Source organism: Baudoinia panamericana, assembly GCF_000338955.1.
Source record: "Baudoinia panamericana UAMH 10762 unplaced genomic scaffold BAUCOscaffold_4, whole genome shotgun sequence".
Taxonomy (NCBI): domain Eukaryota; kingdom Fungi; phylum Ascomycota; class Dothideomycetes; order Mycosphaerellales; family Teratosphaeriaceae; genus Baudoinia; species Baudoinia panamericana.
In genome coordinates, this window is record NW_006911260.1 from 707,528 (window position 1) to 731,552 (window position 24,025).

A 24,025-nucleotide genomic window follows, 5' to 3' on the forward strand; every position below is an offset into this window, starting at 1 on the left:
ACTGCGCCTTGATCTCCGAGATCCCCACCTCTTGTGCTCTGTGTGCAGTGTTTGCCTTTCACGGTGTGCGCCAAGGCAGCACGTCGCCGCTAGAGCGTTATTCCTCCGTTGGCTAAAGTGCCGGGCCACGGCATGAGGAGCCACCATGACGACAATCGAAAACATATTCCCCGATCGTGCATATTGCAAGACGTTGCGGACCCGCGTTCTGTGCAGGTCACAGCACACCCGGACCGCAGATCTAGCCGACAAACCCAGCGGAGACGAGCCGTGTTTGGCAGCCACACAGAATTAGCATACACCTTGTGCTTCCATAGCTTCGATAAGGTGGGGCGACGCAAGCTCTACAGGACGCTCTGACCATCGGGACCGCGATTCGAGGCATAGCTCGAGCATCTGACGGCTGTCGTCTTAAGCGAGCTACGTCACGTTCAGACAAGAACAGCACGCATCTGATATCTGAATGGTCGTACTTGAGTCGTGCACCCATTTACTCTCCTTTCGCACACGGCTAGTGGATAGGCCAGCCGGCTCCACTAACCTGCAGCGAACTACAGCGGGTCTTTTACCCTAGGCACATAACAACGTCGAGCTTTCTTTTGCAGCCAGATCAATGATTTGACCTCAATCTGGCCCTAAGCTGACTGTCTTCTTGTTCGTGCCGTGTAATCGAAGCACAATGGCATTGACAAAGCTGCCACCTGTGTCCGACGTACCGAAGCTGTCCACAGAAGAGAGAGCGAAAATCCTGGACCTCTTGTTTGAGCCAAGTACTCAACTGCATACCTTATCCGTACCTCTGTTGCACGACAAGGAGTTTGTTTCGTACGATGAGCTCATTGCTGCAGTCGGCGTGCAGCTGACCGAGCTGTCTGAGTCCGCTTCCACCTCGGACACTCAGTGGCTAGAGAGCATCCTCGGCTCGCATCCACGTCTCGGTGCGAAGAAAGTCGAAAGTGCACAAAGTCAAGCCGAGCAAGCGCAGTTGCAAGGCAGCCGTGAGGAAGCCGAACATTTAGCGGACCTGAACGCAGAGTACGAGAGAAAGTTTCCAGGATTGCGCTATGTTGTCTTCGTCAATGGCCGGAGCAGACCCGTCATAATGGACGATATGAGGAAGAGGATGGCAAGCAGTGATCTCAAGACTGAGCGGGCTGCTGCTATAAGAGTAGGTAAGCTCTTTCCGTAGAATGCAACTCCAGGCTGACTGTGCAGGCTATGTGCGAGATTGCAGCCGATCGCGCAAACAAGCTGTCTTCCTGAAAGGCCGTGAAGATTTGGCCAACATTGCCTGAGTTGCTTCCCAGGCAACCGGCAATGGTGACAGCCCAGCTGAACCCCAATTCGAGAGCACTGCGCATGTCCTTCACTGCTTGGTCTTGGCGCAGCGCAGACATCTGACTCGCTCGTCGACCCATCGAGAGCTCCGCACATTGTCCACTACCCGCTTGTTTCTTCTTCCGATTGCACTCCAGGCATGCGTTTGTGAGGCTGCGCAGTTATTTCGTCGGAAGGCAGTCCGTGCGTTAATGGCGACGCTGGCTCCTCATCATGAGACTCTGAAGAGACCAGGTCTTCCGGTTGAGGGTGCTTTGCACCACCTCGCTTGTGTTGAGGTGGATCAGAGTGCAAACCACTTCGTGGTGGCCAAGTTGTCTGATGTGTCTGATAGGATTCGGCAACTTCGGAACCACGCATCGCAGCGAGCTCCTTCCTCGTCATAGAGACTTCCCTTGCGCCTGCAACGTTGCCCCAGAAGCCGACCCTTTCTCGGTTCAGTTTTGCTACCTCGCGTCGGTCTCGAAGCTCGGCAGCAGTCGGTACGGCGAGTCCGGGCCTTTTGCGTTTGAGCCTTCCTCCTGCAAACCACCAGAGCAGTGCGGGAGGTCTAGGGAGGATGGCAACTCGTATCAGCTACTATACCGACAGCTAACATTCGCTACGTATTTCAGCATACTTACCGCTCTTGGTCATTTAACCGGCGTGGCTTGCGGACAACGTCCCAAATTCGCACCTTTGCTTGAGACGATTCGTCAACCTCGTCTCCACCTCCACGCAGGTAAGGCTCTTCATAGAGTGCGAAACTTCGCTGAACGCGAATGCCGCGGTTCACAGGGCTGGTACAGCGCAGTTCGTAGGGAGACAACCAGCGTTGGGGTCCGGCGGCCTCAGCATCAGCGCCCGCTAAGGAGGCTCGCCTCGGATTATAGAGTCTAGGGTATGGGCCTGGGTCCGGCCTTCGTACAGTTCCAGGACCAATCGAGTCAGCCTCGACAGTTCTAACTCCGGCTTGCTGGCTCCCGCATCGAACTTCTAGCTTGTGGAACAGAAGCCGCCGCAACACCAGTTGCTGAGCGTGTGTCACTAGCTTATCAAGATCACGACATGCCATCTCCCTGTCCCGCTCCCGCAGATTCTTGGTCAAACCTTGTACAGCTGTGCAGGCATCCGCTGAGTTTTGATCGGATAGTTCAAGGACCTCGGAACCTGGCTGCGTGATTACGCGAAGGCTGCCAGAGCCCGCTACTCTGCTGAGCTCACGATGGATTGCTTTCTCTAGCGGCGTTAGCAGTCGGAGTTCTATCTCGTAAGCGAAGTCTTTGAGCATTGGCGGCAGCCTGAATAGCGTGGAGGCTGTGCTGCCACGGCGTGACAAGGCTTGCGCATCTTGAGATGCTTGTGGTGGGCTTGCCGATGGGATATCGGGCTGCCTGGCCGTGACACTTCGACGTTCCACGGGCGCACCTTTATGCAGCTTCTTGCCTGGCCTGTTCGCGCTACGGCCTAGCCCACACATAAGTGCGACCCAGTTGAGAAGTCGTGCCGGAGACGTGGGATACTGTGCTGATGGTGCTATCGAGGCAGCGTTGCCGGACACTGTAATGCCAGTCAGAGTATTTCCGGTTATGACTTCTCTGTAAGCTCGACTAAGTCACCACCTACGCAAACCTGGGAAGTCGAGTAGCGCATGGGAAGAATAACTGGGCTTGCGCTGTATAGGCCGTCCGTGAATGAAAGAGTGGTAGCAATGACCGTCAACGCTGTGGTTGCGCCCTACTGCCAACGTACGACCTCCACGTGCAGATACTTCATGGACTGTGAGAACTTGAGACGCACGCACGTGACACTTGCTGGGAGGTTCATCGCTCCAGTGGGTCCGAAGTACACATTCTTTGGCCAACGTCCGAGCCGCTGCCTCTCAGCTGATGATTCTGCACAAACGCTTGCGGGCCAGGAGAGCGTAGTGCTTCGGTTGAAGAACTTCTGTTCTCCAATGGGTACCCTATGGTCATGCACCAAACGCATCCTCCGGCTGGCATCGTAATCTCTGTTCCCATATCCATTTGAGCGCTTTTTGGCAGTCTGCTTGAGACGGTCCGCTGCCCCGAGTCCCGCTTTATGGAATCCTTTGTCGTCACGGTCTTCCACAACTCATAGGCACTTTGGAAGCGTCTCCAAGCACGCCTAGCTTGTTCTGATCTTAATCTGATATGCTGGTTGCGTTGCACAGCTGCTGTCTGGTGAATCTCCACGCTCCCACAAAATGTATCAAAGGCGCCTTCGTCGTGAAGGTCCTGCTCCAGCTCGCGGTATCTTTCCCGGAAGTGCTCGAAGTCGGCCCAGACTAACACAGCGATAGTCACGTCTGCTAGTCCCAAGGCTCTATTGTCGGCTTCCCCTAGTAGAGTATCGAGTTGATCTTCGACCGCGTAACCGAACATCCCGGACGAGTCCAGCGGGAGTGTCAAGACGTAAGGGTCACGACCTCTTTCATATAACCAAGACTTGTCAACCTCGATCTCTAGCGAGTGTTTGACCGAAGGGAGGGCGCGAAACGTATCCCCGTACTCCGGAACAAGTACGCGCAAGGCTTGCCTGAGACACTTGAGAGTAGCTTCGATATCACCTTCGTGGAGTGCCTCGTCCTGGTACTTGATGGTAGCCTGCCGGAGCTATTTCGCGGATAGTCCTAGCGTATCGACCCAGTGGCAGAACGTTGATGCATCACCGACAGCTATTTCCTCCCTCGTATAATTGCGTCCGAGTCTGCCAGAGTATGAAAAGGTGTTTCCGCCATAGAAAAGCGCGGAGCATTCTGGATAAAATTCTTGGTATGTGAGGGTAAGCGCGAGTGCGTCGCTAATAAACGGCCTGTCTTGTGCATCTATTTTGATGTTGTGGCTACGTTCTCCGATGGTGTATTCCTCGGAAAACTTGCTCCTCGACAGTACCCTCCCCAAAGAATTTTCATCTTACCTTCGTCCTGTTCGCTCACATCTTCCCTCGACTACAGCGTGGATGGGAGACCTTCTCACCACAACGAGCGCGAAGCTATCATTCCCCAACTGCACAGGGAGCGTGCTGAGTGTTAAAGCTTCCCATGCCAGATGCTAAGTGCGAGAATCGACAATGGTTCCTAACCTGTGAGTGAAGGCAAAGTGATCGGTATGTATACTGGAAGGGAGTCGTAGATGAGCAGCCGTGTGCACTTGCAGTCGAACGGCAACAGAAGCCAAAAGGGGAAGGCACGCTAATCAGAAGGCACAGGGACTGACATGGAAAGAGCGTGGAACATGTACTTAGAGGGAGGGTTTGACAACCGTACTGCATTCGTGGCTCATCCACAACAGATTTGCCTCATGTTGGTAAACAAGCTGTAGTGTCCCGAGGACAAATGCTTCAGCTGCTCGCGATTATGCAGAGGTTAGCAGAGAGCGAGGGTTCGTACGACCGGGGACTTTAGTGCCAGAGTCGAAAACACAGACGGGCGGAAGACGTCCCTCTTCGTGTTCAGGCAATACACGTCTCTTGCTAGGTGGCGATAAATTCTGGTCGCATCCGCCTGTTCCAATGTCAAAGTCTGGCATGCCCAGTAAATGTCACGGTATACTCTGTGAACGGGAATCGAGGACTGCGGGGAAGTGACGGCGTAGGCTGTTGAAGCGAACAGACTCCTGTTACGTACAATGTCTAAGAGTTCAGAGAGACTGTGAAGTAACGTAAGTGCGACGGATTTCCCCGCCCTCGCGTCAACTTCGGAAGCAGGGGTCTGCTGTTTACCGTAGCAACAACATCAACAGATTGCTTCAAAAGCCGTATTGCAAGCCTCCGCAAGACAAATAACGGCCAGCCGTTGGCGACTACTACCGTGCTCGCCGTGCGATCTTCGACTATTGCCCCTGCATTCCTCGGCACCGCTCTCCCGTATATGAGCTTACAGGCGAAGTCCTGCCGCTGCTGGCGGCTTTGAGACCGCAATGGACACATCATACCTCTCTCAACAAGTGACGACCATCATTGAGCGCCTGCATGGCTTCTTTGACGAGATCGGCGTGCCCAGCCATGAGCGCGATTCGCGGGAGTCAGAGGTAAAGCTGGCTGAGGTCAAGCTGATTGCGCATCAAGCTGACTCTGAGTAGCTCTTCTCCGCTCTGTCGGAGACACTGCACAACCAGCTCAATCTCGTCGCGAAGGAGAAGCATGATCTCACAGAAGAAGCGCAGCGTCTCATCAAAATCATACGGCAAATGGAGCGTTCATTGGACGACTTGAGGCCGGCCGCCGACTTCGAGAGCGATGAGGACGGGCTCAAGGTTACTTATCCCCTGCTGCAATGCATACAGCACCTCAAAGAGAAGCATCGCACCTTAGCGACTCTCCACCGCGAGCGCTATGAACAGGTCAAGAAGCTAGTGGAAGCGCTGAACTCGTACGCATCCCATTTAGAACCCTCGTTCGTACAGCTCAAGCTACCTCCCATGTCGCCGAACGCGAAGATACCGCCAGACTTTGACCTTTCACCAACCTATGTTGCTAAGCTGGACCATGAATTCACGCGCGTGTACGAAGAGTACAACAAGCGCATAACAACAGTCTCTCAGATCGCGGAAGAGATCATCACTCTCTGGTCAGAACTAGGGACACCGCAGGCTCAAGTCGACAGCAACATCGTGCAATTCGCACGTGACACGCCAGAGCAGCTAGGCCTGCATCAAGACGACCTCAAGCGGCTTGCATCCAGGCGTGACAAGCTGGTGTCGGAGAAGCAACAGCGGGAGCGGCGGCTGAAGGAACTCCGAGCGAATGTAGAGGCGTTGTGGGAGAGGCTCGGCGTGCAAGACAGTGAGCGCAAGCAATTCCTTTCCGCGAACAGAGGCTGTGGGCTACGGCAGATCAATGAGTTCGAAGATGAGCTGAGTCGATTGAACGAGCTGAAAAGACAGAATTTACACTTGTTCGTCGAAGATGCGCGGTTTAAGCTGCAAGAGCTCTGGGACAACCTCTACTTCTCCGAGGACGAGATGCTTGCATTCTCGCCAGCCTTCTCAGACACCTACACGGACGCGCTTCTTTCAGCGCATGAGCAGGAGATTGTTCGTCTAAAGACGCTAAAAGAGCAGCGCGCGCCCATTCTGGCAGCAGTGGAGAAACACAGAGGGCTGATCAGAGAGCGCGAGGAGCTGGAACGGAGTAGTCAAGACGCGAGTCGCTTAATGGCCAAAGGTCAAAAGGGAGAGAAGCGGGATCCCGGCAAGCTTCTGCGCGAAGAGAAGATGCGCAAGCGCATTGCAAAAGATCTACCAAAGGTCGAGGCCGAGCTGCGGAAGACGCTCGAGGATTGGGAAGACGAGTACGGCAGGCCTTTCTGCGTCCGCGGCGAGCGATATTTGGATGAGCTGGACGCTGCACAAGTCAAGGTGCCGCCGCCTAGGAGCAAGACCCCGAATGCGCTGCCACCGGCTCGTGAGGCACCGAAGAGCGCAGGCAGGTCACAGCAAGTCCAGAGCAGAGCCGGTACGTTAAGAGGCGCGCCGCCGCCACGAAGCCACACCCCGACGGCCTCGATATCCAGAAACCTCTTGTCTGCGTCAACGATGTCGATTTCAATCATGGGCTCCTCTGTTTCGGCACATGGCACTGGCAAGCTGAGTCCTTCGAAGATCCCAGGTGCGAGCCGTTTGCCCATGAGCACGATGCGCGACGGTCCGAACTCGCCTGAGCGGCGGGTTCGGGCTGCACAGAGCCAACAAACACTGAAAGGCCGACCAGAGGAGCTCGACGGGACGATACGTGGACGTGGCGGACCCCCTCGTGCACCACCTCCAAGGATGAAGGATCTTTTCATTCCACCGACTCCGAATCCTACTGCTGCTAGCCACGAGAACATTGATGTTGAGCGCAGCGCAAGCGTAGTGCGTCACGTGGAGCCCGAGGATCCGTACAGTGACGAGCCGAAACAATACCATACTCTGCACTCGTCAGCCCCAATGCCTCCACCTCCACGGCCAGGCTACGGCCGAGCCACACCAAGCCAAGACTCTTACGCATCTTCGTACGCATCGTCCTCCTCCCGACCCCTGTCACAGCAGGACCAGCCCATAGCACCTTCATCACGCCAGACATCGAATACCAGCTCCATCATGTCCAACCACAGCCAGGTTAACAGCGTTAATGGAAGCGTTACAGAGTCTGCTGTAAGCGGCTCAGAGAACTGGGAGACCTATGATTCCGAGACCGAGGAAACGGATGCGACGGAGGTTTACTGGGCCAAGGCGAAGGCGCAGCAGTTCCGGCAGATACCGCAGCAAGCGTATCCGCTCAAGCGGCCTGGCACTGCGACGCAGCAGTTAGGCTCGAGAAAGCGTGAGCACGTCATTGCTAAGCACGGTGTGGAGGGCAGTGAGGCCGGTTGGACTGATGATGGGGACGTTGGGGATACGTACTGATTGGGTCCTCGACTTCTGGATGGACGGTTGGCCTGCGCAGGCTGGGTGGTTATAGGCCTGACGGGAAGTGCGCGGTTAGGTGGCAAAGGCGTTGTTCGGCGCATTGGTTAAGCATCAGGTAACTCGAGCCCCACGTGGCGACCGGGTGTTTCTTGTTAAGCAGGGCATTGTTCGTAAGCCTTAGCCACCTCCACAGTTATGGTGGCGAGTGTATCATAGTAATGAAGACTACGCAATGCAAAGACTGCACATGCCCGACATCTTTCCACAGTGTCCTAAAGTCACCTCGGACGCGTTTCAGTGGTCGATGACTATGGTATGTACGCTTGGGATGCCGAGATCAAGCACTCTATAACCGTGGCTGGCGTTGAAACGTCGGGAGCGGACCTACTGGTTTAGCTCATGGGCCTGGGTGATCGCTGCAGGCGATGAATACTATTCAACCGGCGCTGAAAGGCAACACGATTTCAAGGGCCGGAGGAAGCCGCGGTGTCGGAGCCGGAAGCAGTAGCCTCTTCGCTCTTGAGCTCCGAGATCTTGTCATCAAGCACGGCGATTTCTGCGTCCAGTTTGAGTACCCGTTCACGAAGCACTTCAGCATACTCTTCATTAGTCATGAATTTGACCGGCGTCCAGCTCTGCTTCGCTAAACGAGTCCAGAACCCTTCCGTCGGTTGCTTCTGATCTGCAGTGCTGAAGCGATTGTACGCCAATTGACCAGTACAGCCTAGGAGCGACCACACAAGCATGCCCGGGAGCAAGTTTCGTCGGCCACGGGTGACAAGACCGATAATGCCGCCTGAGACGCCGCCAGCGACGGTACTGGCTTTCGTGCAGTCGCGCGGACTCTGACCGATAGCAAATCGGGACTGGAGGAAAGCACTGCGACATGTCCAATATGTCGTGCCGAGAGCGAAGGTTTGTATCGCGGATGCAGTGGCAAACAAGAAGGGAGTGGTGCCTTTGAGTATGCCTGATGTGCCGCCAATGAGGAAACCGGCGCAGCCTGGAGGTCAAACGTTAGTATCGTTGTATAGAAGCTCGTCGTGCGTCCCGCAATCATATCTTTCGAAAATTACACGGGCTAAAACAATCCACGACCAGCGTGATTGTCAAACATGGCCGTGGTGGTTATTGAAGAGCGACCTACCACAGATGGCACCGACCCTCAGCGACGGCGCCAGCACATCGACGGCGGTGCCATTTGAGGCGTTCACTTGTTGAACGTCAGCCATCATGTGCCGTCTGCAGCCATTGTGTTGTCGAGTGCCTTGACTGGAGGAGACAGGGTGAGGTGCCGCTACCCCAGTTGTAATTGGAATCGGAGTGCACGGGCCATTTTCGCAAGAGCCGACGTCCCTAGACTCTCACGAACAATCTTCGAATTCCACCACTTGCAATCGGCTTCCAAGTACACCATTACTCAACCTATTCAATCGAACGAGTGCCTACTTTGCGCTTCTTCGCACGAATCATTACAGAGCGGGGAGGGAGAGCAAGATAGCTCTCTGCACTCGACGAGCACCGCGCGCAGAGATCGCGAGGCTCGCACAAGACCGCAATCATGGGTATGCCCACCCCACTCAGCACCGCTGAGCGTGCATGGGAAGCGCAGAAATGGGCGAACGCTTCGACTTAGCTTGTCTCACCCAATGGAGAGTGCTGACTTATGGCTGTAGCTCCTAAAAAGAAGGCCGAGAAGATGAACCTTGGCGAGTTCCTGACGAATCAGACGCTTGGGTCATGGGCCGACGAGATGGATTCTCAGCCCATCTCGATGCCCACATCGACAGGCTACGGTAGTGGTGGCAGAGACAGAGACAGGGATGGCGGGGAGAAGCGCTCATTCACGCAGCCGGCGTGGGAGTCGGCAAGGAGTGGCGGTGGCATGAGCGGCGGCATGGGCGGTGGCATGGGTGACCGCGGTATGGGTGATAGAGGCGCTAGCTATGGTATGGCAACGACAGTCATAGCCTTGAACGGTGCAATTCGGTACTTCAGACTAACAGCGACCTTAGATCGCCCACGGTATCCGGAGCGCGAGCAACTTCCTCTCCCAACGAGGCCGCCATATACTGCACATCTAGGCAATCTGGCTTACGATATATCACAAAGCCAGGTCGAAGACTTCTTGGCCGAGTGTCAAGTCACCAGTGTCCGCATCGTTGAGGACAAGCTAGACCACAAGCCAAAAGGCTTTGGCTATGTCGAGTTTGCTACGCTTGATGGACTCAAGATCGCGCTCACCAAGACCGACACACCCTTTATGGGCCGCAACATCAAGATCAGCGTAGCTGAGCCTCGTAAGTGATGAGTGGCAGTATGTGTAACGAACAGTCCCTGACAGCAACTAGCCAAAGAACGAGCCGAGTCTTCGCGCGACTTCTCTGACTGGTCGCGCCGAGGGCCCCTTCCAGACTTGCCGCAGAATACTCGTCAGCCGTCAAATCGCGGTTTCAACCGCAACTTCGATGAAAGGTCTGACGCTGGCAGTGAGCGTGGCGGAAGCAGACGTCCAGCTTTCTTCGAGGGCGACGGCAAGGTCCGTGATTTTAGCAACTGGGAGCGTAAAGGTCCCATGTCTCCACCTGCCAACCCAGGACCACCGGCGCGCGAAGAGGGGAGGCTGAGAGGAGACGGCCCGCCCCGTGAGCGGAGACAAAGCCCAGCATGGGGTGAGGGCAGGTCTGATGCTGGCTCGAGGCCACCACGACGAGAGTTCGAGCCAAGAGCGCCCGTTGAAAGGGCTCCGACAGCGGCGGAGCAAGATAATCAGTGGCGCTCAAGAATGCGTCCAGATGCATCTCCAGCTGAGACGCCGGAGATCTCCGCGCCAACATCGCCAGCTGCTCAAGCACCGAAGGAACGACCACGGCTGAACCTTGCCAAGCGCACTGTCTCCACGGCGGAAACGGATGCTACAGCTTCATCGGCCGCTGACTCGAAGGCTTCACCATTCGGCGCGGCTCGTCCGATTGACACCGCCGCCAAAGAGCGCGAGCTTGACGAGAAGCGGCAGCTTGCGCTCCGCCAGAAGCAGGAGCAGGACGCGAAGACGAAGGAAGAGAAGGCAGCGCAAGATGCTGCAGCGAGAGCGGCGCGCGCTGAGCGTGCAGACCGCGGTCAAGCAGTAGAAGAGGACAAAGTCACCAGTCCGACCACTGGCACACCGCAGCGCAACAACCGTCGCGCCTCCAAGCAACAGAATGGCTCACGCCCTCAGCCACCAAAGGAAAATGGAGACGTCTCGCAGAAGGAGCGTGCCAGCTTCAGCATTCTCCGCCGTGATGCAGAAGATGACGAGGAAAACGGAGACGCTGCCACCAAAGAAGAGCGCGAAGGCGAGACTGATGCCATTGACGCTCCCGCAAACGGCACGATCGTGGGCGACAAGGAGACGAAACCGCAAGAAATTGTCAGAGAAATCCCTGCTGATGCCGCAGAAGGCGCGAACCAGAACGCGGAGCCTACCGCGCAGGCCATGGAGGATGACGGTTGGGCGACCGTTCCTGCTAAGGGCAAGAAAGACCGTCGTGCTGGCCAACGCGCTATGGCTTCCTAGGAGAAGGCTGTGAGGACCGCCGAGCGGCGCGACAGCCTCTCTGTCCAGGGCAAGGGGCTACAGTCTGGATCTTGGTGGTAAGCAAGCTCGAGTCTATCTTAATATGCATGCATAGCGTGGGTGGTGGAGCAAAAGCTGCTTTAATTCACTGTGGTTCGGACTCATAAGGCTTTTCTACCGTATGCTTGGACCTCAGCAAAGGCGCAAGAAGGGTGAGCGGCGGGCTGGCGGGCTAGGGCAGCATACAAACGTGGGATGCTGATCGGACTGAACTTCATACTATCTTGTATCATACCACACTGGTACCTTCTTCTCTGGCTGTTGTGGACCGACAGCATAATATCGGCAACGACGGATTAGTGTTCGCAGTACGGTCCACTTTCTCCGCAATACATGGCATTCTTATTGAGTTCATGCTAGCAATTAGTCGATCAAACGCCGAATTCAGCGCAGCAGATTTTCATGCTTTCGCCCACAAACGACAGGCAAATCCTCCTGACTGAAACGTGAGCTTGTCAATGAAGTTCGATTGACGCGATCCTGAATCGCTAAATGGCCAGTGCCTGGCCCTGCTTGACTTTGGCTGAGGACTGAGCCGTAGAGGTGTGACGTGAGATCACGCCTTGCACGCGGCATGTTGCGAACACGGCAAAATGAAATCGAAAATGTAGGAGCTTGTGACAATCCAGAGTTATAGGACTTATCCCATAGGCAAGATGCGGCTACGGACGGTCAGCGTAGGCAAAGCAGAGCTCTTTCGCCGAAAGTTGTAGCAACAGTGCCTTGGTCAGACAGCATCTGTTTTAGCCATTTCTTGCCAGCTTCCAAGTGTGGGGCGCCAAACTTAATAACCACACAACCTCTCACAGATGCTGCTGACCACAGCACACCTTCAGCAGTCTCCTGCCTTTGCCTGGCTGCCTGACGTAGCGCCAGACGATCTTGTTCGATCTCGTCGCCGCTCTCGCTACCACTATCCCACTTACGCCCTCCTACGCGTGGCAAAGCTTTGAACTCCTCCACGAAGAAGTTTCCGAGCGCCTGGAACATTGGACCGTAGAGTATGAGCGTGCCGAATGTGGCGAGGCCGTGCATACGGCTTGCTACGCTGTTGTTAATACCCTGGTCGTCCAGCATGACGTTGTCCCGGAGTAGAAGCTTCCGCTTGCCCTCGGACGTGACCAAGTAGACCTCGTTACGACTGCCGTAGCGGAAGAGAGACCAATTCTCGCCGTTAGCGGGTCGACCGTTGCTGACCCAGTCCAGTACGCAGAGGTTCCCCGTCTGACCACCGTGAGAGGTCACAGCGACATTGTAGATTTGTTGCTGCTCAAAGCAGCTGTGCTCGAATGGCTGGACAGGGTCCGGTAGATAGCAGAGTGCGGAGCTAGTGGCGAGATGGACGGTCATGGTCTGTCGACTGAGGACCTGCCGGCTCGGAGACTTGAACAGCTTCGTGCTTCCCTGGGTCAGCAGGATAAGCCTCGTTGTCGCTTCAAGCGTTATGTTTAAATCGACACAGTCTCCAGCTACCAAGCCGCCACCATAAGTCAGCAGGTAGACAGTATGGATAAGCCGTCGCGGCTCGCTATCCGTCCATACGGGTGCAGGAGAAATCAGCTTCAGAGGATACTGGTAGTTTGCATGTCTCAATCTCGGGGTGTCCGGGGGAAGCAATGCAAGATGGATAGATCCATGGCCAGGTTTTGCGGTATCGGATTGGAAAGGGTTGGACATGGCAGTCCGGAAATGTTGTCTATCGAGGCAGCATATTGCAGGTTTGCACAGACACTGCTACGTCAGGGTAACGTGCTACCTTTTACCCTATATCTGTCGATAAGAGGTTATGGTGTTGGCAGAGTGTCACCGGGGAATATCGAAGCGGAGTGAATGACAGGGGGTCTCGTTAGTAGTCAGCACGCTGGCCTGTGCGGTCGCGTACTGACGCGTGCTCCGTCGTCCGAACCGCAAACACATACCCTCGGTCGCACACCAGAAAGTCTCCCATACATCCTACACGCAAGGCATCATCTTGTCAAAGCTCTCGAGGACACGGCGTCGGACAAGCACACCTTCCACGCTGTCAGCCAGAGTATGCACTTTTAGACGCAAGAGGCGCGTTGTCGCATCACTGCAATTAACTTCTACGACAAGATAATGCCCGGACGACTACTCGAAATGCCGACGACGTCGGACCAAGATGGGCATGCGGCTGCGACACGCGTTTCTGGGCGCGACCGGAGACGAACGGACTTCTTCTTGTCCAGCTCCACTATGGGCAGTGCGAAGCGTAAGCGCAACGATGATGACGCTCCCGATGCTGATGGCGATGAAGAGATGCCGGACGTTTACGTCTCTGAGGATGACGAGGCTGAAGACGAAGACGAAGAGGAGCCAGACGAGGAAGAGATCCGCGAAAAGAAGAAGAAAGCACGCAAAGTCAAGGCTACCGCACCTAAAAAGCCCGCGCAGAAGAAACCCAGGGTCAATGGTGCTACACTGCCAATTCGGAATGCGCCAGGCGCGGCGAAGAAGCGAGCACCAAAGAAGCTGCGGGCGCTGAATGCGGCAGACGCAGAAGCAGTCGGCGGACTGTTTGCGGAAGTCTATGGTGGCGGTGCTGCGCTCCAGGATGTGGCAGGCAAGTGGTTGAAACGGTTCGAGGCCCATGAATCAAGTGCGCTCGCAGAAGTCGTAAACCTGGTTTTACGATGCGCCGGCTGCGAAGCTGAGGTTACCGACGATGACATAGGCGATCCGGATGGCGTGACCAACCGCCTGGAAGATCTGCGTGATGAGTACCAGAGAACCAATCCCACAGATTACCCGCTAATCGCGAAAGGCAAGGCCGGAACGACTTACAGGCAAGGCCTTGTTGGCTTCTTCGACGCCATGATTAAGACTATCGCTGTGAAAGGCACGCTTTACGACAATGATGTATTGTTGCAGAACATTCAGATATGGGTCTCTACGATGTCTTCCGCGCCAAACAGATCGTTCAGACATACAGCTACGGTTGCATCCCTAGCTATCGTCACGGCTCTCTGCGATGTTGCGCGCGAAAATGCAGAAGCTGCAGCAAACAGCCAACGCCAGGCAGAGACGGAACGCAAGAAGCCCAGATCTAACAAACAGCGCGCTAAGGACTTCGACGAAACCGTGAAGATCAAAACGAGGGCCTTGGAGAGTGTTGAGCTCTTGCTCAAGGACTGGTTCGATGTGGTTTTCATTCATCGTTATCGCGACATCGACCCTAACATCCGCCGAGACTGCGTCGCCGCTCTTGGTGACTGGATCGCCATTCTGCCTGATGTCTTCTTCGATGGCCAGCATCTACGTTATCTGGGCTGGGTCCTCAGTGACCCTGCTGCAGCTACCAGGAGCGAGGTGATAAAGCAGCTAAGCCGCTTTTACAAGAACAAGGATATGAGTGGTGGATTAAAGACATTCACCGAGAAATTCAGGAGCCGACTGGTTGAGATCGCGACCACTGATGCAGAGATCGCCGTTCGCGTTGCAGCCATTGAACTGGTAGATGTGCTTCGTGAGCACGGCATGCTCGAGCCCGATGACATCGACGCTATAGGCGGCATGATATACGATACCGAACCTCGTGTGCGTAAAGCTGTCGCCGCCTTCTTCGCCGCTATCGTGCTTGACCTCCATGAATCGAAGCTTGCAGACCTCGGCGGGCGCTCTGAGCTGGAGGAAGCATTACCGGAAACGGCCAATGAACACTATGAAGTGCCCCGGCTTGAGTGGTTGGAACTGAAGTCTCTGGCGGAGATGCTGCGGACTTACGCCACGGTGGGCGAGCTGCCGAGCCAGATAGAGCGCAGTAAAGGCAGTGGTGTGTCAGTGCTGGACTTAAGCAGTGGCGAGTCACGCTTCACACTTGCCGCGGATGCACTCTACGACAAGCTCGAAACTAGTCAAGCATGGCAAATGCTAGCGGGCTACCTGCTGTTCGACCATTCCAGCGGTCGCGGGAACGGCGTTGCGAACGATTCCTTGTCGCACCTTAAGAATGAGTGTGTGCTGACTGAGGGAGAAGAGACCATTCTCCTCGCGGTGCTGAATGCAAGCGTCAGGCATACCCTGAGCGACATCGCAGAAAAGATCCAAGCGCCAAAGCACAAGCCATCGGCGAGGGAGAAGGCAGAGCTGCAGGAAGAGCTGGAAGAGGCTGCTCGGCACCTTGCTGCTACCCTACCCAAGCTGTTGAAGAAGTTTGGTGACGCACCAAGCACAGCTGCTGCGGTGCTGAGGATAGAGTCTGTGCTGAGCATGCCAATCTTACACGACCTCCAGCAAGACTCGGCCACTTATACCACGCTGCTGGACGACGTGAGAAAGCAGTTCATGTCGCACGGCACAGATGAGGTCCTTGCGCCGGCCAGCAATGCTATATTGCACGCCAAGTCCTACGGAGAGCTTAACGACATTGCCGAGGAGAAAATCACCGGGCTTTGGGATGATGTGATCAATAACTTGACGCAACTGCTGAATCCAGCCACACTCACTGTGCGTGGCGCGTCGCAGTCTGAAGAACTGACAGCCCTGAGCAACAACCTCCTTCGCATCATCCATCTTGCACGGGTCTCCGACTGCTCTCCCTATCTAGAGGATACCACCTTTGCTGCACCCGGTGGGAACAGCGATGAAGCTTACCAAGGTGCCATTGACTACATCATTGCACTGATCCAGCGCGGCGTACTTGTCAGCGGCCTAGCACCGGATGCTGAAGAAGCTGCTCTCGAGGACCAGATCGCGCTGCGGGCTGCAGAGGCTGCGCTCTTCTATCTGCGATGGAAGCTCAACACGATCAAATCGACTGTCACTAAAAGCTCAAGCGTAGGCATCTCTCTTGATGATCTCGAAGTTCTTGCTACCCGTCGTGACAGCCTGGTTGCGAACCTCGAGTCTGTCTTGAACGCTCGAAAGCCTGTAGAGGGCGTAAGTACTGCAATGGCTGGCTGTCTGCTCGACCTGTACGCGTCGGCAGCTATTCTTCGAGATATCAAGCCCAAGCCTGGCATGAGCGACGATTATATTGTGCTAGTGATGGACCTCACACCGGAGCTGGAGAAGGCTGTCATGCATGTGTTCGCTGCGTGTGAGAAGAACTACGCTAAGCTCAGCGGCAAGCGAATTGATGAGACTGCAGCAGATGGCGCGGAGACAGCTTCTGTGGACGGAGATCCGATGTCAGACCCAGAGTCTGACGACGAAGAAGACGATCAAGATGCACAATCACAACAACGCCGTGAAGCGAAGCAAATCGCCACGCTCACGGCCGAGCACAAACTTTGCGAGCTGACCGGAAAGATCATTCACACACTGGCCGCCGGCGTGATGACTGATGGTGCCGTTCGCAAGCGTTTAGAGCGCAACAAGGACACGCTTGGACATAACTACAAAGCTGTCGTGGCGTACCTTGACATGGATAGTATGCACGAGAAGCACGCGAAGCGCGGCAGGCCGAAGGGCAAGGGCAAAGGCAAGGCTCAGACCAATGGTGCTGCGCGGTCGAAGAAGGTCGCTCCGAAAAGCAATGCTATTATTGCTGAGGATGAGATGGAGGAAGATATGGACGATGATGCCGATGATGAGGAGGCACTCCGGCGGCGAGAGCTTGCTGAGCCGGAGCCGGAGCCGGAGGAGGAGGACCAAGCTGTTGACGGTGCAAGTCAAGACGCGGAAAGTGTATTGGGTGATTGAAGGAGTTATCCCTCCGTGTGGTCTATGCGGGCGTGCTTCCATAAGGTTCGGCATACTTTTCGGGTCTCGTGAACCTGTACATCAAGCGACACCGCCACAGAGTATCGACCCGCAGCGGATAGCTGGTGAACGTTTAGCATCGGCATGAAATGCTTTACAGCTTACTTCTCATTCTTTGACCGTCTAGCTCGAACTGTATCACTCATGCCATTGTCCGAGCGACTGACAAAGCTATCCTTGACCGTCCCAATGCTAGCAGCTCGCTTGCCAACGCTATCATCACGCAGATTGACCTTCATCCGCTTCTCCATGAGTGACCGGTGAGCTTCCGTGTCGGGGGTCTCGTAGCCTAGCTGCGTACCCACCGGCGGAGCGTCTTCCCTGGCGAGATTGTCGTAGCCATCCGCAATCGAGTCGCTTGGCTCGGCATTGAGGCGGGATGAGGTGCTGTGGTCCGACTGCGCCGAAGCGGACACAGCTCGGTGACCGATGCCACTGAGAGAGCGGCCCAGAGGGCGGTTCTTTCGCTTGAGTGGTGCCTCGGCACTTGCCGAGTCTGGACGGGAAGCTGAATGCTGGCGTTCGACCATCGCTGCGAGTTCAGATGTCAGTCGATCTTGGTGATGTTGATCGAGCGATTGCACGTCCCGTGACAGGCTCTTCAGGGGACTTCTCGGCGGCGAAACAGGCATAGACGCAGTCTCTGGGGCGGCAGCAGGTACGAGATTCGGCAGCTTGGCTGTCTTTGGGTGGTTATCGTGATCCTCGGTCTGCGCGTGATTGCCTTTCCGTGGCGAAGCATTCGGTGAACGCTCTTGCAAAGGCCGGGGTCGTGAAGGCGAGAAGGTCGGCTTGGCGGACAGTGGAGGCTGAGCTTCACACTGCACATCCTGTCGACTATCGTCATCTTCCTCGGTAAAAGGCATACGTGTTCGTGACTGCGGTGCTCGAACAACTTGGCCTTGCAGTGGCAGAGTGGGTGTGGCGTGTCTGCGCGCTTTAGAGAGACGCTTCGGAGCCGCTGAGCTATGATAAGTCAGTTCTGCCAATATAGCCTAGACTTGCTTTGTCTACACTTTACACACCTTGTATTACGACCTGGTCCGGGTACGTTGCCGCCACTCGCCGCTGGGCTGCTCATTGAATGCCGGTGAATGGCATCGTGTTGATCATACGTTGGTATTTTTAGGAGGAATTCTTCAAAGCTCGCTCGCCGCTTAGCTCTCAAGCAAGCGTAAAGCCACGCTGCCGAGACCACAGGAATACTGTGCTTCGTGGCATAGTAAGCCTTTTCTTTCTTGACCGTCTCCGAACCACTGACAAGCACGGACACCGATGGGTCAAGATTCTCGGCATAAGTAGCACCCATCAGTTTAATGCTCTCCGCAACCTGTCGGAAGTCGAGTTGGCCAAATCCTGTGATGCATACCGTGAGGTCAGAGAGCTCCGGTATATGCGCATCCCACATCGGTGTGCTGAGCATGTCGTATTGAGGCTCTAACAAGGCTTTAGAGTGGATACATCGCTCAACCCACCACTCAGTCACCATCTCGGTGCCTTGCGGAATATCGGGCAGCTCAGGCGGGGTGCCTTCGAACGTGTGCGGTACCAGCAAGTAGCGACCGCGACAATCTGCGTCCACAACTGCAGCCTCCAGTTCTCGCTCCGATGAAACGATGCTTGCGCCGTTGGGCTCCAGATACTGTCGCAACCGCTTCATCCGGTCACGCGGAAATCCAGATATCATAATGTACAGACCCGAGAACAACCCTCGCGGTGGTTCACTTGGCACTGCGTTTGCTTGGAATGCATCCGAGCGCCTCACTTGCACCGACACCAGGTTTGGACGTTCCGGATCTTTGGGCATGGCGTAATTTTCGTCCTTCCACTGATTGGCATCGACATCATCATGCGCAGCTTCCCTCGCGGAGAGATCTTGCCATACATCTTGACTTTGGCTGTTCAAGCGAGTGCTGGCTGTCCGCCGTAGCTTTCTTTTGCCAGTATCTTCGTTTTCCTGGGACTCTCCGTCTCTGCCTCGCTTACCAAGGCTTTCTCTAGGCCTGGCTGTCGTCCTGAACGCACCTCTGCCTTGATCGCTATCAGGCCTAGCTGGATCATAGAGGCTCTCATCCAGTGCCATTCCACGAAATAAGCTGTCTTCAAACCACTTGTACGAGACGATAATTAGCCCCCAGGCTTTCGCAGCAGCATACTTCGCGCCACTGGGCGTGGCGGCGATCAGATGTGTGACATTCTTGGTCAAGTCGCCATGGTACTCCGCACCTTGCTCCGCCACCGTGTCGGAGATGAGGTTGCGCTGCTCCAAGTTATCAAAGCCGGTCACACATATCTTCAGACCGAAGAAGGCGGGCAGCCGATGCTTCTCTTCTAACAGACTCAAATCGACATTGCCGCCTTCCACCCATGCTTGACGTACAGCCTCGATCCAGCTAGCACAGAGCACCCTGACTTCCGGACGGTCCTTGGCGACATAGCGATACTTTGGCGTCGACACGCTGCCTACAATGAGATGCGTGCAGTTCTTCGTCAGGTCCAGTTCAACGACAGCCCCAAGCTCGGTAGCAGTATGCGTAAGCCTTGTCTGTCGTGCAGTGTCTCAGCTCAGAACATTACATGAGGCGGTATCTTCACGGAACGTACGCGGACGTCCTGTAGCAGGGAAGTGCAGCATAGTACGACACCCCTGAGCGGAAATTGATCATTGCGGACTGTGTTTGTCAGACGCAATCGTTTGAGTGAATCGATGCATATCCGGACTCACCGCTCGCTTCTACACCATCTGCCATTGATACGGGTAACACTTCACACGACATCTACGCGTGCTCAATCAATGTTGACACGCGCCTGGAGCTCTGCGGCTAACCGTTCTGGGGCGGCCCGCTCGGTATTTCGACATCATCATGCATTTGAATGCCGATTTCGCAAATACCGCTTTCACACAATAGGTTCGACCAGTGCGATACCGACAAGAGCGAAAAGCTTGATCCTAGCCCTATAGGAATCGCGCGGATGTCCTCGGCGTAGGCAGCGTCCATATCGAGACCAGCGAAGACGATCTCCAGACCGTGGCGCAAAGCCTCCGCAATACTGCCAAACGTTCGCGGGTTTCCCGGGCATAACTGACTCCCAACACTCACGAGTACACATCAGATTGCAAAGCAAACGCGCAGCTTGCGAACGCGGCCACGGCCACGGCCACGACACCGAGATTAAGCCTCCGTTCTCGTTCCTGAATGTTGCCAGGAACCATCCAGTATCCTTGCGACAGATCACCGTAATCGTGAGCCCACGATGCATTGATTGGGAACGGAACGGGCGGCTGGGAGGAATGGCAGAGAGTGCAGAATGTGCGGGGCTCGTTTTCGTCTTCGCACTAATTCTTCCGGTGTGACATGAAAGCCTCGCTACGCCAGTATGTACTACGTGTGCTATCTGTCGACTCCCTGTCCTGCGACGGCTCTCATAGGCAGGCAGGGCATCCCTTTCACACGTCCCGGCCCTGAGCCCGGTAAAGTGATAGGCTTGCGGCGGGAGCTATTCCTTACAGATCATGCCGAGCTTCCCGGTTTCCATCGAAAACGCTCATAGATGACGCAGAACGCTTCTTCTCATCATGCAGGCCGTCTCCCTTGACGTGGAAAATACGCGGTATGAGAAAGACGCCAGCAGAAGACCTCGGCATCAATCCTCACCGTGTCGAAGAACTTTGAGCAAGGTCTGAAGCCCGCATCGAATTTATTAGAAGTCAATGCCCAATTTGGATGCCACGAATTGCCCCCACGATTGGGATAATCCCGCTCGAGTATCCTCCGCAAGCCCACTGTCGATCGCCAGGGCGCATAGCCCACCAGACATTGCGTAGTAGCATTAACTTTGTTCTTTGACAAGCAAGAAAACCAGGCGTCCGGCACCCGTACCTGAATCATTTCGGCTGCAATCACCTTTCACTACAACTACGAGCTGTACATCGTGCCTGCGTTACAGAAGCGACACTCGTCTCAGCTGTTTCGAACGCCGCTCCCCGACTTGGGCGATCTGTTTACCACTTGACCGGCACCTCGACTCTCCGCCACCTCTGAAACGAGCAATTTCCCTTCCATGCGTCAAGCATACTCTATTGCATAGCAGAGTCGAAGTATCATAAGTGGAATATTCATAAGGTATGTAACTTGTCACACAGGCTTCTTCCCTGCTTTGAGATCACAAACAAGTGCGAGCGCGCGCTTACCCGGCATGATGCCACCGCTGTGTGCCCAAAGCACTTGCACTGCAACCCAGGTAGCAAACTGCATGGAAGCAGGAGTACGTTGCAGAAGTGTCGAGTCATTGAATCGTCCGCAATGGCATACTTCAACACCCTTCACCCTCTGCTGTGGCAGACTCGGTCAGCAATTGCAGAGTACCCATGGCTGACACAAGACGCACCTTAGCTGTTCCATACCACTCTCGTACATACGGCTTACTTCGCTATACACCCTCACCGCCGCATTACGATACCGGCAAGCCGACAAATCTATTCCGACCGCGCCGGACAGCACCAGGTCGCATCTCAATACGAGCAGTCTTTGACACCGACTTCGACTCCGCAAATACACAACGCTCTACCCGAAAGCGGCCAAAGCGGCTGCGAATTTGCAAGCTGGCGGTCACGCGAGAGAACGCCAGGAGGTTTCTGAAGTCGGTGATTGCGCCAACTACTACAGATCCAGCGCAATCGACTACAGGGAGAGGCCAGCTTAACGGGAAGAGGCGCTCTTGGTCGCCGGAAAAGCGCAACAATTCCGTGAGTGGTCCAACGGGCGGACAACCGGAACAAGACAATATGAGGGGAGCTGCAAGAGGCAGCATTGGTGGGCCCACAAACCAGCACCTGCAACGTCCGCGGTTGATGTCGGATGCACGGAATACTTCGACCTCGTCGGGTCAGAGCGAGTCTTTTGGCAACGGGCTACCAACAGCACTGCAATCAACGAATTCAGAGAATGTGATACCAGCCCTCGATTTGCAAGATGAGAAACCGATCGCATCAGGAAATGGCGTTTCTTGCGCCATCCACTTGGCAGAGCCGGTGCTTTTTCTGCAGGGCTTCGAGAACACGGAGAGCTCTCCAGGCAACACTGCCATGCTCAGAGGCAGTCTGCATCTGCGAGTTGCAAAGAGTGCCAAGATCAAAGCGATCAATTTGAAGTTCAGAGGCCGATCTATCACGAGGTGGCCCGAAGGTATCCCACCGCGGAAGATTGAGTTCGAAGAGACTGACAGCTTCATGGGCCATGTATGGGCTTTCTTCAATGCACAACACGAGTACGCCGAAAGAGGAACGAATGCAGACCACGTTCAGCTCTTCAGAAGTGCTGAAACTGGATCGGCTAACGGGACCCGTGCGGATCCGCTTGGACGGTCGTCACCAAACTCATCCTCTGTCAATCTGTCAGCTAAGGAGACGAAGAAGCTTGCGCTTGCTGTCAATCAGTCACGCAGCTTCAGTAAAAGCGATCCTGTACCTGGTCAGCAAAGTGTTGCGGCGAAGGGCTACCGCACGTTCCTTCCCGGTGACTACATCTACAACTTCGAATACCCACTTGACAGCCGGTTACCAGAGACTATCGACGTCGAACTGGGCTCGGTCAAATACGAGCTCGAAGCTGAAGTCATTCGGTCCGGCGCTTTCAGAGGCAACTTGAACGGGTCGAAAGAGGTCATGATCATACGCGCTCCCGCCGAAGGTTCACTGGAGCAAGTTGAGCCAATTGCTATCAGCAGAAACTGGGAAGACCAACTGCATTACGACATTGTGATCTCTGGGAAGAGCTTTCCACTGGGGACTCAAGTACCCATAGCCTTCAAGCTCACGCCGCTGGCGAAGGTGCAGTGCCATCGTATCAAGGTGCTGGTCACGGAGAATATCGAGTACTTCTGCAGCAACAAGAGGGTTCACCGTATGGAGCCGACTCGGAAAGTGCAACTGTTCGAGAAACGAGCAGACGGACCGCCAATCAGCACTTTCCCAGGCAGCACTATGCGAGTCACGGCTGGCGGTGGCATTCCGTATGATGCGAGAGCGCGAGCTGCACGGGGCGAGGAAGTGGTGCCCAACGATACCACGAACATGCTGGGCAACCTCGAAGGCGATACGAATATTGGGCCGACGGAAATGGAGTTCAATGTGCAATTGCCGAGCTGCCATAACATGAAGGAGCGTGAGCGGAGTCAGAGATTGCATTTTGATACTACCTACCAGAACATCCAGGTGCACCACTGGATCAAGGTACGGCTAAGGCGGAGCATGTCAACGCATTCGCGGACCCTACTGACCACATCGCAGATTGTTATGCGCTTGTCAAAGCCAGATGCGAACGACCCAGGCAAGCGGAGGCACTTCGAGATTTCCATCGACTCGCCCTTCCATATCCTCTCCTGCCGCGCAACACAAGCCAACATCTCGTTGCCCGCATATAGCACCCCACAAACAAGCAGCGGCGAGGCTTCGCTGTACGAGTGCGGGTGTCCCGGCGCAATTCGGCGGCGCAACTCGCCAACTTCATTCGTACCCACACTCAACGCACTCAACGCTGCACGAACAGGGCAACCAGATGGCGACCGGCCAACGACCCCTACCATGCAAGCACCTGCACTTGCGCGACCACAGCAAGCACACGTGCACGGCTCGGCGCACGAGGGACAAAGACCCATACATCTTCTGCGAGCACCTTCCTTCAACCCGCCCGCCTTCGAGGACGAACAGCCTCCGCCGCCGCTCATCACGCCGCCGCCGCAGTATAATGACATTGCCAGTCCGACTCACGGACTTACTGATTACTTTGCTCGCTTGAGTGATGCTTACGACTCTGATGAGGGTGACGAAATTGCTCGCGCGGGTAGGGTGAACGTACCGCTTACGCCTGGTGGCCGAATCAATAGAAGTATGGATCTTGGACGCTCGTGGGTGCCAGTTGGCGGCCACTAGAGGTGACCTAGACTTGGTGACACA

At 55.3% G+C, this 24,025-nt stretch overlaps 11 protein-coding genes across 11 annotated transcripts; 5 read left to right on the top strand and 6 right to left on the bottom strand.

Moving 5' to 3' along the window:
• Positions 1-146: 146 nt before the first annotated feature.
• Positions 147-585, bottom strand: BAUCODRAFT_412418 (uncharacterized protein). Its single transcript, XM_007676692.1, has one exon. It carries the CDS (start codon positions 488-490, stop codon positions 242-244), a length of 249 nt encoding a protein of 82 aa, XP_007674882.1. The 5' UTR covers positions 491-585; the 3' UTR covers positions 147-241.
• A 94-nt stretch (positions 586-679) lies between these two features.
• Positions 680-1,263, top strand: BAUCODRAFT_66672 (uncharacterized protein; the record flags this gene model as incomplete). The annotated part of the gene is made up of 2 exons (XM_007676427.1): positions 680-1,168; positions 1,216-1,263. The coding sequence occupies 2 exons, from the start codon at positions 680-682 to the stop codon at positions 1,261-1,263; spliced, it is 537 nt and encodes a 178-aa protein (XP_007674617.1).
• Positions 1,264-1,314: 51 nt separating this feature from the next.
• BAUCODRAFT_574146 (uncharacterized protein) lies at positions 1,315-3,722 on the bottom strand (the record flags this gene model as incomplete). The annotated part of the gene is made up of 5 exons (XM_007676693.1): positions 1,315-1,888; positions 1,962-2,877; positions 2,944-2,992; positions 3,070-3,223; positions 3,283-3,722. The coding sequence occupies 5 exons, from the start codon at positions 3,720-3,722 to the stop codon at positions 1,441-1,443; spliced, it is 2,007 nt and encodes a 668-aa protein (XP_007674883.1). The 3' UTR covers positions 1,315-1,440.
• An 806-nt stretch (positions 3,723-4,528) lies between these two features.
• BAUCODRAFT_32074 (uncharacterized protein) lies at positions 4,529-4,949 on the bottom strand. The gene has a single exon (XM_007676207.1). It carries the CDS (start codon positions 4,866-4,868, stop codon positions 4,695-4,697), a length of 174 nt encoding a protein of 57 aa, XP_007674397.1. The 5' UTR covers positions 4,869-4,949; the 3' UTR covers positions 4,529-4,694.
• Positions 4,950-5,080: 131 nt separating this feature from the next.
• Positions 5,081-8,080, top strand: BAUCODRAFT_32075 (uncharacterized protein). The gene is made up of 3 exons (XM_007676208.1): positions 5,081-5,369; positions 5,421-7,617; positions 7,727-8,080. The coding sequence occupies exons 1-3, from the start codon at positions 5,259-5,261 to the stop codon at positions 7,780-7,782; spliced, it is 2,364 nt and encodes a 787-aa protein (XP_007674398.1). The 5' UTR covers positions 5,081-5,258; the 3' UTR covers positions 7,783-8,080.
• A 114-nt stretch (positions 8,081-8,194) lies between these two features.
• BAUCODRAFT_22919 (uncharacterized protein) lies at positions 8,195-8,962 on the bottom strand (the record flags this gene model as incomplete). The annotated part of the gene is made up of 2 exons (XM_007676111.1): positions 8,195-8,733; positions 8,878-8,962. The coding sequence occupies 2 exons, from the start codon at positions 8,960-8,962 to the stop codon at positions 8,195-8,197; spliced, it is 624 nt and encodes a 207-aa protein (XP_007674301.1).
• A 434-nt stretch (positions 8,963-9,396) lies between these two features.
• Positions 9,397-11,289, top strand: BAUCODRAFT_22920 (uncharacterized protein; the record flags this gene model as incomplete). Its single annotated transcript, XM_007676112.1, has 2 exons — positions 9,397-10,030; positions 10,082-11,289. The coding sequence occupies 2 exons, from the start codon at positions 9,397-9,399 to the stop codon at positions 11,287-11,289; spliced, it is 1,842 nt and encodes a 613-aa protein (XP_007674302.1).
• Positions 11,290-11,824: 535 nt separating this feature from the next.
• Positions 11,825-13,152, bottom strand: BAUCODRAFT_412501 (uncharacterized protein). The gene has a single exon (XM_007676694.1). It carries the CDS (start codon positions 13,024-13,026, stop codon positions 12,022-12,024), a length of 1,005 nt encoding a protein of 334 aa, XP_007674884.1. The 5' UTR covers positions 13,027-13,152; the 3' UTR covers positions 11,825-12,021.
• A 495-nt stretch (positions 13,153-13,647) lies between these two features.
• On the top strand, positions 13,648-17,010 carry BAUCODRAFT_48043 (uncharacterized protein; the record flags this gene model as incomplete). Its single annotated transcript, XM_007676348.2, has 1 exon — positions 13,648-17,010. A coding segment is annotated over one exon (3,363 nt), but the record flags the coding sequence as incomplete, so codon positions are not given.
• An 80-nt stretch (positions 17,011-17,090) lies between these two features.
• Positions 17,091-20,246, bottom strand: BAUCODRAFT_412588 (uncharacterized protein). The gene is made up of 4 exons (XM_007676695.1): positions 19,796-20,246; positions 19,675-19,742; positions 18,096-19,615; positions 17,091-18,036 (listed from the first exon to the last, which is right to left on the bottom strand). The coding sequence occupies exons 1-4, from the start codon at positions 19,845-19,847 to the stop codon at positions 17,172-17,174; spliced, it is 2,505 nt and encodes an 834-aa protein (XP_007674885.1). The 5' UTR covers positions 19,848-20,246; the 3' UTR covers positions 17,091-17,171.
• Positions 20,247-21,922: 1,676 nt separating this feature from the next.
• On the top strand, positions 21,923-24,001 carry BAUCODRAFT_66760 (uncharacterized protein; the record flags this gene model as incomplete). Its single annotated transcript, XM_007676431.1, has 2 exons — positions 21,923-23,302; positions 23,360-24,001. The coding sequence occupies 2 exons, from the start codon at positions 21,923-21,925 to the stop codon at positions 23,999-24,001; spliced, it is 2,022 nt and encodes a 673-aa protein (XP_007674621.1).
• Positions 24,002-24,025: the final 24 nt, after the last annotated feature.

Bases quoted from the DNA above. Each gene is read 5' to 3' on its own strand.
- BAUCODRAFT_412418 (XM_007676692.1), bottom strand. From the start codon at position 490: ATGGGTGCACGACTCAAGTACGACCATTCAGATATCAGATGCGTGCTG.
- BAUCODRAFT_32074 (XM_007676207.1), bottom strand. From the start codon at position 4,868: ATGCCAGACTTTGACATTGGAACAGGCGGATGCGACCAGAATTTATCG.
- BAUCODRAFT_32075 (XM_007676208.1), top strand. From the start codon at position 5,259: ATGGACACATCATACCTCTCTCAACAAGTGACGACCATCATTGAGCGC. The intron at 5,370-5,420 runs GTAAAGCTGGCT...GACTCTGAGTAG, and splicing joins GCGATTCGCGGGAGTCAGAG to CTCTTCTCCGCTCTGTCGGA. The intron at 7,618-7,726 runs CGACGCAGCAGT...GGATACGTACTG, and splicing joins GCTCAAGCGGCCTGGCACTG to ATTGGGTCCTCGACTTCTGG.
- BAUCODRAFT_412501 (XM_007676694.1), bottom strand. From the start codon at position 13,026: ATGTCCAACCCTTTCCAATCCGATACCGCAAAACCTGGCCATGGATCT.
- BAUCODRAFT_412588 (XM_007676695.1), bottom strand. From the start codon at position 19,847: ATGTCGTGTGAAGTGTTACCCGTATCAATGGCAGATGGTGTAGAAGCG. The intron at 19,743-19,795 runs GTGAGTCCGGAT...TGACAAACACAG, and splicing joins AGATGGTGTAGAAGCGAGCG to TCCGCAATGATCAATTTCCG. The intron at 18,037-18,095 runs GTGTGTAAAGTG...GACTTATCATAG, and splicing joins GGACCAGGTCGTAATACAAG to CTCAGCGGCTCCGAAGCGTC.